This window comes from Hevea brasiliensis, chromosome 3 (genome assembly GCF_030052815.1).
Source record: "Hevea brasiliensis isolate MT/VB/25A 57/8 chromosome 3, ASM3005281v1, whole genome shotgun sequence".
Classification (NCBI taxonomy): Eukaryota; Viridiplantae; Streptophyta; class Magnoliopsida; order Malpighiales; family Euphorbiaceae; genus Hevea; species Hevea brasiliensis.
In genome coordinates, this window is record NC_079495.1 from 27554018 (window position 1) to 27566183 (window position 12166).

At 35.9% G+C, this 12166-nt stretch overlaps 1 protein-coding gene across 1 annotated transcript; it reads left to right on the forward strand.

The window, feature by feature from the left end:
• Positions 1-5843: 5843 nt before the first annotated feature.
• On the forward strand, positions 5844-11419 carry LOC110668840 (protein STRICTOSIDINE SYNTHASE-LIKE 10). Its single transcript, XM_021830228.2, has 3 exons — positions 5844-6273; positions 9814-10077; positions 10771-11419. Exons 1-3 carry the CDS (start codon positions 5987-5989, stop codon positions 11336-11338), a joined length of 1119 nt encoding a protein of 372 aa, XP_021685920.2. The 5' UTR covers positions 5844-5986; the 3' UTR covers positions 11339-11419.
• The last annotated feature ends 747 nt before the right edge of the window (positions 11420-12166 follow it).

Below are 12166 nucleotides of genomic sequence, written 5' to 3' on the forward strand. Positions count from 1 at the left end.
GGTCCCATTTCCATTCTGGTATGGATATAGGTTGCAACAACTCGATGGAACTCGATGCTCAACCTTAACTCTTTGGCATGTCAAACATCTAGTCACAAAATCACCAATCTCTTTCTTCATTCCGTGCCACCAATAATGTGTTTTCGTGTCTTGGTACATCTTGGTACTTCACAGGTGCATAGCATGGAAGCTACTGCGCCTCTTTTAAGATATTCTTCTTGATTCCTCATCTCTTGGTACACATATTCGCCTTTATAGTACAGCACCCATCTCCTTTCAACTCATAATCGCCTCCTTCCTCTTGAGTTTTGCCCATAACAGTTAGCAACTTTTCATCCCTTAACTATGCCTCTTGTATTTGCTGTAACAAACTTGGCTTTACACACAACTCAGCCAAAAGTACCCCATCCTGTGCTAAAGACAGCCGAGCATTCAATGCTCTCAAAGCCATCATGGACTTCCTGCTAGGGCGCCACCACTATATTTGCTTTCCTGTGATGGTAGTCGATCACACGATTATAGTCTTTAAGGAATTCAATCCATCTCTCCTGTCTCGCATTGAGTTCCTTCCGAGTTGGCAAGTACTTTAGACTCTTGTGATCGGTGTAGATGTAACACTTCTCACCATATAGGTAATGCCTCCATATCTTCAATGCAAATATTATTGCCGCCAATTCCGATCATGAGTTGGGTAGTTCTTTTCATGTGGCCTTAGTCTAGAAGCATAGGCAACTACTTTCCCTTCTGCATTAGAACACACCCAAGCCCATTGTGAGAGGCATCACTATAGATCACATAGTCTTTCTCTGACTCTGGCTGTGTCAAGACTGGAGCTTCTGTAAGCATAGCCTTCAGCTTCTCAAAACTGGTTTGACATTTTTCATTCCAGTCAAACTTTGCATTCATATGCAAGAACTTAGTCGATGGGTAATGCTATAAGGGAAAATCCTTCACAAATCTCTGTAGTATCCAAATAACCCTAAAAAGCTTCGACTTCTACATTTTTGGGAGGCTTCCATTCAACTATTGCTTCAATCTTCCTTGGATCTACCGATTCCATCTCACGACACAATGTGTCCAAGAAAGGATATCTCATCCAACCGTAAGTCACACTTGGATAACTTGGCATACAATTGCTTTTCTCGCAGTTGTCTGTAATCTTGCTCGTGTGTTCATCATGCTCCTCCCGGTTCTTAGAATATACCAAGATATCATCTATAAAGACCATAACAAATCGATCTAAGTAGGGATGAAAGATGCGATTCATTAGGTCCATGAAAGCTGCTGGTGCATTTGTCAACCTAAATGGCATCACTAGGAACTCATAGTGTCCATACCGGTCCCAAAGCGCTTTAGGAACATCTGTCTCCTTCACTCTCAATCGGTGATAGCTCGATTCGAGATCTATCTTGGAGAATACTCCACTCCTCAACTGATCAAATAGGTCATCTACCCTAGGTAAAGGGTATTTGTTTTTCACAATACCTTATTCACCGCCAGGTAGTCTATACATAGCCAAGGGTACCGTCCTTCTTCTTCACAAATAGCACTGGTGCTCCTGCAGTGACACACTAGGCGTATGAAGCCTTTGTCTAGTAGCTCCTGAATCGAACTTTCAATTCTCTCGATTCAAGAGGTGCCATCCTATATGGAGCAATGGACATTGGTGCGATGCAGCATAACCTCTATAGCAAACTCCACTTCTATTGGGTGGCAAACCCAAGAACTCTTCCTAAACACATCCGAAAATCACATACTGATGGGGATCTCTTGCATGCTTGGGCTAGTCTTCCGGTATCAACCACATGTGCTAAGAAAGCCTCACCCTTTCTTATCAATCTTCCGTTGTGGCTGATATGATGGTGGAAAGACAACCCGTTCCTTCACCCACAACTGTAATCACATCCCCATCTACTGTCTGTAGTGACATCCTCTTTAGCCGATAATCTACCATCGCCTAATGACGTGATAACCAGTCCATACCTCATATCACATCGAACTCATGGAATGGTAGCTCAATCAAGTCAGCTAAAAACTCATACCCTTGTGTTTTCAGAGGACAACCCTTGTAGACCTTTTTCACCATGACACTATGGCCTAAAGGGTTTGTGACTTGTATGTCTTCCTCTAGCTCCTCTACTTGTACCCCTCTATCAACTGGTGGTGTGATGCACACATATGAATGTGTGGAACCCGGATCAATCAATGCACATACTAGCAGGTCATAAAAAGAAAATGTACCTCTAATGACATCAGCTGGCTCTGGCTCATCTCGAGCTCTCATGGCATAAGCACGAGGTGCTACCCTAATCTCCTGCCTCGACTGTCTGCAGTAGGCCTCGTGATGTGCCAATCTGTGACAGCCTCGCAGTCTCCTACCCTCTCGTGCCGGGGCGCACCTCTCCATCCGAGGTGGAGCGGGGAGCACTAGTGTTCCTCTGTGAACAATCCTTCAGAAGTGATCCGTAGACCCACATCCAAACATCCACTGTCAACAATGCACTCTCCTCTGTGGGGTCCACCACAATGTACACAAGGTGGTGGGTGATCCGTAATCGCACTGTGAACTACCCACCGATGCACCGCATTGTCCTCCTCCTCTCCTTGGAGCAACCGAGACTTCGCTTTCTTGCCGACCTTGAGTCCGACCACGAGACTCCTTGGGTCTCTTACTACCCGTGTTCGCTGAACCGGATCGACTGCACTGAAACCCTCTTGCGTTGCCTATCCTTTCTGGACTGCTCTTCATTTCTGACTCTCTCCACATCAAGGGCTGATGCTATCAACAGAGAGAAATCTGTGAAGTGGTGAGATGTCACTATTAACCTGATGTTGTCATTCAGTCCATCCTCAAATCTTCTGCATTTATCAACCTCTGTCGGCATCAACTCCAATGCATATTCGCTAAGTCTCACGAATTCTCGCTCATATTCGGAGACTGTCAGCTGCCTCTGCCTCAGTGCCAGGAATTCTCTCCTTCTGGCCTCCAAGTACACATGACTGATGTATTTCTTTCTGAATTCAGCCAGAAAGAAATTCCAAGTGATCTGTGCAGGCTGTACCACTCTAGATATTGTCACCCACCATCTATAGGCATCCTCCTGTAGCGATGAGCACACTCCAACCGCCGCTCGGGTGCGGTGCAATCGCCGCAGCATTCTCTCTGTCCTCTCCAGCCAATACTCTGCTGCGGCTGGATCATCATCCCTCTTACCTCTGAAATCAATTGCCCCATACTTTCGCAGTCTCTCTAGTGGAGATCTGTGTATAGGTTGCGGCTGTGGGGGTGGAGGTGGCTGTACAGGTGGTGGTGGTGGTGGTGGCTGTGGCTGTGGCTGTGGAGGTGGAGGTGGCTGTGGCTGTGGCTGTGGCTGTGGAGGTGGAGGTGGTTGTGGCTGTGGCTGTGGCTGTGGAGGTGGAGGTGGCTGTGGCTGGGGAATGGCTCCGGCGAACTGACGGAACAGCTGTGTCATCTGTTCATAGAAGGCCTGCTGTGCCCTACTCACAGTACCTCGAGATGACTCTGCTCTACTACCACTTCTCCCCCGACTAGGAGCAGGTGCGTGACTCTCTACTTCCTCCTCTATCGGTCTCGGAGGTCCGTGCTCTGAAGGATCAGATGCCATCGATCCTATAAAACAGACAAAGAACAGATCTACATTAGTGTCACCTCGACTCTATTTAAAGGCCCATGCAAGTGATGCAACTATTTCTTTCTATCTATTTAGGTCTAGGACCGCCTAAACCAGGCTCTGATACCACTAAATGTGACACCCCTTACCCGTCTACAGTATAGCCGAGCAAGAAGTGCCATATTCGGTGTCGGAGCACCCTATCTTGTTTTATCATATCTATTGTAAACTTTTTATGTCATTTAAAACGTGTATTCTATGCGTAGAATTTTTTTTTTTTTTTTTATATCTTATTTCTGTGGAGACCCGAACAGAGCCTCCTTTATTTTATTAGCATCTGGCGGATTCCACTAATCACCTGTTAACATGTTCATATTCATTTTACACATTTCCATATCATATTCTCATGTATCATATCATTTACAATTATTTATGAGATCTCAAAATGAAGTATTATCTATTGCATTCATATAGAAATTCATAGATAATAAATTACAAGTTTTCATTTCAATCTCAAAGTTTAATTACAAGTCCAAAATGAAATACATCATAAACTAGTAATTACATCATGACTAAACATAATGAACCAAAATACTAGTCTATACATGGGCCCTACCAAAATGCAACAGACCGGTGAGGTGACTCTGGACAATGGCAGATCTGATCAAAGCTCGCTGTACTCACCAGTCTTCTTTATTCACTGCGGTTGATCTCCAGTACCTACGCGATGGAAAACCAACGCGCTAAGCATAACGCTTAGTGGTGCATAATTTATAATAACAATAATTTAATAGTTTGAAATAATATATGCAACTCATAATTTCTGGGTATTTTACATTTTTATTGCTCTTTGGAAATAATTAACATTATTGGGATCTTTTATGATCACTTATTATATTTTAAGTCTTAATTATTATTATTATTATTTTTTAATTTCATAAATCTATTTCCTTTCCTTTCTTTTCTTCTTTCCTTTTCTTTTCTTTCCTTTTCTTTTCTTTTCTTCTTCTTTCTCTTCTCATTTTTCAAATTCAAATTCATAAAATTAATTTATGTTAATTATTCTATTTCCAAATTTTAATTTGACATTTAAGTCAAAATTTACCTCTAGGGGTGAAATGACCAAAATGCCTTTCATGGTGCACATCGGATTATTTTTATTTTATTTTTTTTATACCAATTAATAAATTCTTTAAATTTTATTTTATTTCTCAAAATTTTTCCTATATATTTTTTTTAATATTTATTTTATTAATTTATGCCTCCTCACTATAGTTTAGGTGTAGTTCCAGACATTTTGACTGTCCGAACAGATATGAGTCGTAGGAACAGTAAATTGTACGGACTACCTATGGTGAGGGCGTTACAATGTTGGTATATTTTATTATTTTATCCTACGAGTACCCTCATATTTTAAATGAAATCTTTCTATTTTAGATTAAAAAAAAAGTACATAATCAAAGGGCGGATCTACTTTATAATTCACCCCACTCAATTTTTTCTTTCAAATCTTATATATATATATATATATATATATATATATATATATATATATTATTAAATTAAATTATATATAATACATTATTAAATTATCTATGTAACTCATTAAAATATTTAAAATAGTATTATATTAAATAAATTTAAATTTATTGTTTTAACAATTATTATATAATAATAATTAACATTTAAATTAATAATTATTGTATTTAATATTTTGATAATTGACACATAATCTATAAAAAAATCTTCTGTATCTATTAACTTTGTTGGCTTATAAAACTGGCATTTATATTCTTTATTACAATTATGAGTGTTAAAGAATATTTTATACAATAAAAATTATGAAACTCAATAGCAGACTTAAAAATAAGATGAGTTATTAAATAATTATTAAATTACATATATTAAAAAATATTTTTAATAACATTAATGATGAAATGATGAAGTAACGCTTTTCAAAAAATGAATTATAAAAAATAAATATTTAAAATTATGGCAGTAACACAATATTTTATGAAATTATTCTTTTACTTTATTATTATTATTATTTATTTATATATATTATTATATTTTTTTAATAAATAATTTATTATTATATATAATATTTTTATATTAAATAAAATAAAATATTTTGACCCACTAATCTAATTTGTTGTAATTTGTTGACTCCGCTCCAAGACATAATGTAATTTCATAATCTATGATACAGTCTTTTCCCTGCAAAATAAATACTATTTTCCTCTCCTTTCATATTTCTCTTTCCTCTCCAGAAAAAAGGATAACTTATATCTCAGGTTACTTTCTTTCCTCTCCAACTATCACAATTCAATAAAAAAGCCATAAGGTAAAAAGCCATGAACAGGAATTTGACACTAGTTGTGGCAGCGGCGACTCTAGTGGCACTCCTCTCCATCCTCATAGCGGATCCCATCAATCTCTTTGTGCCACCTTCATTACCATCATCTCATGATCATCTCCACTCTGCAAAGGTCGTTCCCGTCGCCGGAGCTGTCGGACCGGAGAGCCTGGTCTTCGATCCCAATGGAGAAGGGCCCTACACTGGTGTTGCTGATGGAAGAATTCTCAAGTGGCAAGGAGATGGCGGCGGCTGGGTTGATTTTGCCACTACTACTTCTAATAGGTAATAAACCCATCTAGGTTAATTTCCTTTTTTGTGTTTGGTTTAGATATCTTGAATAGATTGTTGTTTGAGTGACATGTATGTTAATGTAGCCCCTAAAATGCTCTCAGCTTTTGGGAAAAATGTTGGCTAAATTTGTAATATTCCTCTGGAAATGAATGGAAAGCTAACCCATTTTACAAATACCTGTACTTTTCTCTCTAGTCTTCCTTCTGCTTTTAAGCATGGTAAGTTGAAAAATCAGTTAGCAGCAATACATTAGAGTGAGGTTGTAGTTGTTAAGCAAATTGTTAATACTGCAAAGGCAATTAATTGGAACGTTGTAATAATTCCATTTGTGCTTAATGTTTTAGTTATAATTGCCTCTAAACCAGTAGGCCAGTGGTTAAGTGTCTATCTTGTACTGCAAAAAGGCTATGGATACATTTTGATGTTCTCTTTCCCCTCCCCTTGAATCAGAAACGTTTCAGTTATCATACGATCCTTTGTCATCCATTTGTGTTTTTGGCAATGGCGGTGACTTCATTCATTATGCATATGATGTTAAGTAGTATATGTCACATCAATACACATGAATCTTGGATGACTTGAGTGGCATTCTGTTTCTAGCTATCATAGTGAAGAAAACATTGCTCTTGCTTTTGGCCTAACTCTTGTATGTTTTAATCCACAAGAGTTCCTTGCAAGCTGCTGCAATTGCAACATGCTTATCCTTAGTGCTGGATAAAGCATCATGTGTCTTTTGATATATAAAATTTTGGTAGAAAGGCCACAAAAATGTGTGTTTTTTTTTTCTTTTCCTTTTGTTGAAGGACTTATGTGGGCCTCCTTTTCTCCAAGTTGCTACTTGAAAACAAGAAAGTATTGAAACGAACTCAAAATCTGGTTTATGATTTAGTATAAGCTCTTTTGGCTACATAGAAAATTACATATACAACCACTTTGGATGGAAGAATAGATGACAATACCGTCTATGTTGGATGAATTTTAACATGTTGCTCTTGTGCCTTGCAAAGTGACATTTCTTTTTACTGGTGTTAATCATTGATTTGATTCTTTGTTTTCTTGCTTCAAATTACTCATTTGATGAAATCTATTTTGTCACTTTTCTTGATATGTGCCTTTCTATGATAATCAATTGGCACAAATGAAGAATTTATGCTCATAATTCCTCTTATCATGCTTTTATATTTCTAAAGTTTTCCTTTCTTTGTTCAATCATCTGTCATGGATTTGGATTTTGCATAATTCAACAAATGAGAGTCATCTAAGTGGGCATTGGGTGTTTGAATTAGAAGAGATTGTTAAGCTTTTAACTAGAGTTGGATCCTCAAGAACTAAACATTTTCAGTAATTTGACAAGCTTGATCTTTTCTGTCACTTGTACTAGAAGGTTCTAATATACCAATGAGAAAATAGGACAAATAGCGTTTCTAGTTCCAAAGTTTATTATACTTCATATCCAAGAAACCTCCTTCAGTTGCTCATATTTAATGCAAGAAATATCTTCTAAGTGGACAATATCTGATTGAATAGGAAGAAAATAAGGGCTTTTGGAGCTGGATCTTTTTGCACTAAACTTCTCCATTATTATATCAAGCTCAATTGACTATCTTTTTCATTTTTGTATTATATTCTGCGAGATACCAAACTATAACCTATATAATTTACTATATCCTTCTTTGTTATTATCAAGAATAATGAATTTTAGATTAAGATTATATCAAGCTCAATTGACTATCTTTTTCATTTTTGTATTATATTCTGCGAGATACCAAACTATAACCTATATAATTTACTATATCCTTCTTTGTTATTATCAAGAATAATGAATTGTAGATTAAGATTGTAGTCTGTACATAGATTAAGTTTTCACTTTTTAAAAATTAATATCCTTTTTTCCTTCACTTTTGCTTGATTTTGCACAAAGATACTGCTAAGATTAAATTTTTCAATGGTTCAGTTTGACAAAAGGTTTTTTTCCTGTGGCATCCTTCATGTCATTGCACATGTATTGAATTTTTTGGAGTAACTTAATATTCACTCTACATATAATCAATTTGTGGTAATGAAATCAATTGTGCATGTTTTAATGGAAACTAACTAAAATTTAACAGGTTCAACTTTTGTTCAAGTGAAAGGAAATTAACTTGCCGTAGTTCATGCTGTTATGTCATTGGTATTAGTTACCATTTACTTTACACGACTCAATACTAATATGCACAATAGATTTAGCTTCTTGGTATTCAAAACCTCTCTTAGTAATATATTTAAAATTTCATGTTTCATCCTCTACAGGGCCATGGCTTGTGAAAGCTGGCTACTAAATGATCTCATATTTCCTAACAATACTGAAGTTGTTTCCATAGAAACCTTTCATTTTCTCAAGCTTAGGTGATCATAAACTAGATTATTTACTGAATTCAGACAGCCCTCGTTGGTCATGTCTATTAAAGCAGCACTCGATGGACATATCTATTAAATCTTTGAGAGCTCAAACATCCATAAAAATGAATTTTCAAAAACATTGCTTCCCTTTGTGAGAAAATGTGCATGTTTTCATAATATATTCTCTGCATTTTTAATTATATGGGGCCTAGTTGCAATTTTATTGGCGTCTGCACATAGTTGAAATGATGTAAACCTTAGCATAACTCAATATGACTAGTTTCCTAACATTGCTAGTGCTAGGGGTGGAATTCTTTTAAACATACCATGTTTGCCTTGTCATAAGTTAATAAAACCATGTGTGGTCATCAGAATATCAAAACAAGAACGTGATAGAATCAGTTTAACATGTTAATTCTGGGTATGATATGACCTACTTAACATGGCACGACATAGTTTTGTGTTTGGTTGCTATTTATTTCTTTCTATTCTTAATTGATAGGTCTAATCTTGAATTTTTCAAAAAATTACTTCAAATAAAACTATTGAATATGCATAAAAGGATATAATTAGTGTTTTGTTAAATACATTTGAATGTAATAGACATGTTGTCCTCCATCACTTAATTAACTGTGTTATTATTTGCCACTCTTATTTGCTAAGTCATCATGACACTCATTTAAGAATCCAGTTAGTACAATTTTGACCCAGAGACAAGTAATGCAAACCAAGCTTTCTTATTTCATGCGATGCTCAAGTCATGTTCACGTATTATTTTAGATGTAGCCAGTGTTGCTCCCCATAATAAAATTACTCTTGAATAAATTGTTCGGTATATTGTTTTACTAAGATGTCTATTTAAAAAAAAAAAATTATAAAAAGATGTATAATGGTTTTGATGAGCCAGAAACCTCAATTTCCAAGGAAGGGGTTTGTTCCCCCATTTGTGTGTAGATTAGGTATGATCTGATAGAGAATTAGATGTCTAAGTTTATTTCTCAGGGTGTAAAAAGAGGAATACACTCCATGCAAGGCTTATCAATATTAATACATACGCATGTGTTGCTCAATTGCCAATTTTCTTTTCTATTTTTAACCTGACAATTATTATGTTCTCATAATCTTGAGTTACTGAAAACCTCAATGTATAAGGAAGGAGTGCACTCGCCCATTTGCACCAGAATTGGAGCATGTGTGTGGAAGGCCACTGGGACTACGGTTTGATAAGAAAACTGGAAATCTCTACATAGCTGATGCCTATTTAGGTCTTCAAGTAGTAGGTCCAAATGGAGGTTTAGCCAAGCCAGTGGTCTCTGAAGTTGAAGGCCATCCCTTGCGCTTCACCAATGATTTGGATATTGATGAGGAGGGAGATGTGATTTACTTCACAGATACAAGCAAAATCTTCCAACGAAGGTAATCTAAACAGGAAACTTCTTGAGTTTGAGGGTTGTCTATAAGTATTGATAGGAAATGTTTTATTTGTGGTAATGCTTTAATAGTTTTTGCAAGAAGATGAGAAAGTGATAGTTAATTATCAGGCACGTTGGGAATTTACTTTGGGTGTAATGTTTGGATGGGTGTTTTGATAAGAAGATGATGGAAAGATAGTGCATCAAGATGTGAAGCATCAAGATGTGAAATTAGTTTACTAGATTTAAAATAGATGATTACTTGTTGCAAAGTTCGTGAAATCAATGACATAAGAACTTTAGTTATAATTTTGTTGAGCAAGGAGATTTTCACGGTGTAAAAGATTTTGCATTCTATACTTCAATGTATCACAAAGAAGCACATAGCAATTGCTGTATTTCAGGTTGAAGTACCAAATTGAAGGGAAATAGGGAATTATTATGTCAGACACCTAAAGAACCTCTTTATTGTTCTCTTGGCCCTATCCTTAAAAAAAAATATGGGTTAATTGCATTTAATCTAATTTAAATTTAAAACTTGATATTGCATTGACATGCTGATCTCATCCTAGATACAAGAGGGTTGTAGCTTACTCCCCTTCTTGCACCTGAGATTTTTACTTCTAGAAAACCACTGTTTCCAATTGCATAGGTCAATTCTTTTCTTTCTCATTTTCTGTTTTTCATTTTTTCGTAGGCAATTTATATCATCAATCTTGAATAAAGACACAACTGGCAGATTGCTGAAGTATGATAAATCAAGCGCAGAAGTTACAATTTTACTTGAAGGCCTTGCGTTTGCCAATGGAGTAGCATTGAGCAAGGACCACTCCTTTGTGCTAGTAGCTGAAACAACTGCTTGTCAGATTTCAAGGTATTGGCTTCATGGTGCCAATGCTGGAAAGGTTGATATTTTCGCAAAGCTTCCAGGATTTCCAGACAATATTAGAAGAAATTCAAAAGGGGAGTATTGGGTAGCTTTGCATTCCAAAAAAGGACTTTTTTCAAAGTTGGCTCTTTCAAATTCATGGATTGGAAAGACACTGTTAAAACTTCCTCTTAGCTTTAAGCAACTTCATTCACTGTTAATAGGAGGGAGACCACATGCAACTGCTATAAAGCTAAGTGAGGATGGGAAGGTTCTGAAAGTTTTAGAAGATTGTGATGGAAAGACATTGAGGTTTATAAGTGAAGTTGAAGAGAAGGATGGGAAGCTGTGGATTGGATCAGTACTGATGCCTTTCCTTGGTGTTTATGATTTGTAGAAGATATGCAATTAATAGGTTAAAGGTTTTTATGTAATCTGTATCCTTTTGCTTAAGGAGAAAACTTTTCTTTTTTTCAAATGTCAGTGTCTTGTAATTTTGTGCTTTTAACATATGAGGAGTAAGTTCTGTCATTGAAGGCATATTATTCACCTTAAAGGGTTGGATTTGAGTCTCGTTCATTATAAAATAAAATAAAATAAAATAAAATAAAAATAAAACTCTTCTTTTAATCAAAGTGGTATTACGCGGTTAGCAACTTTTTATTTTTTTTATTTATTTTTTAAATTGCATGTGGCATTTTTTTATTTAAAAATTATTATGCATAAAATAAATTATAGTAAAATACATCTTGTATTTCATTTTTGCTAAAAATTATTGATTAATATCTACATTTTCAATATAAAGAAATGGCATTCTTTAGATTTCAGTTTATCTACATTAATCCCTCCCGTTCAAATTGGACTTAAATAGCTGTTTTTTTTTTTTTTTTTTTTTTTCAGTCAGAGGTTGGGAATAGTGGAGACTCAAACTGAAGATGGCTAAGTGAATAATATACTAATTAAAAATTGTTATTATCAAATGAGAAAATACTAAAAATAATAACCTTCTTCTTCTCTCCATTTCTCTCTTCCTCTTTTTTTTTTTTTTTACTCTAGGGATGTAAATGAACCAAGCCACTTGTGAGCTACTCGAGGTTCGGCTCGATAAAAGCTCAGCTTGATTCAGCTCGATTTCGAAAAGAGTCGAACTTGGGTTTAAATTTTAAGTTTGCTTAATAAACAAGCCGAGCTCGAGCTCAGCAGTATTCGACTCGAACTCGAGTTC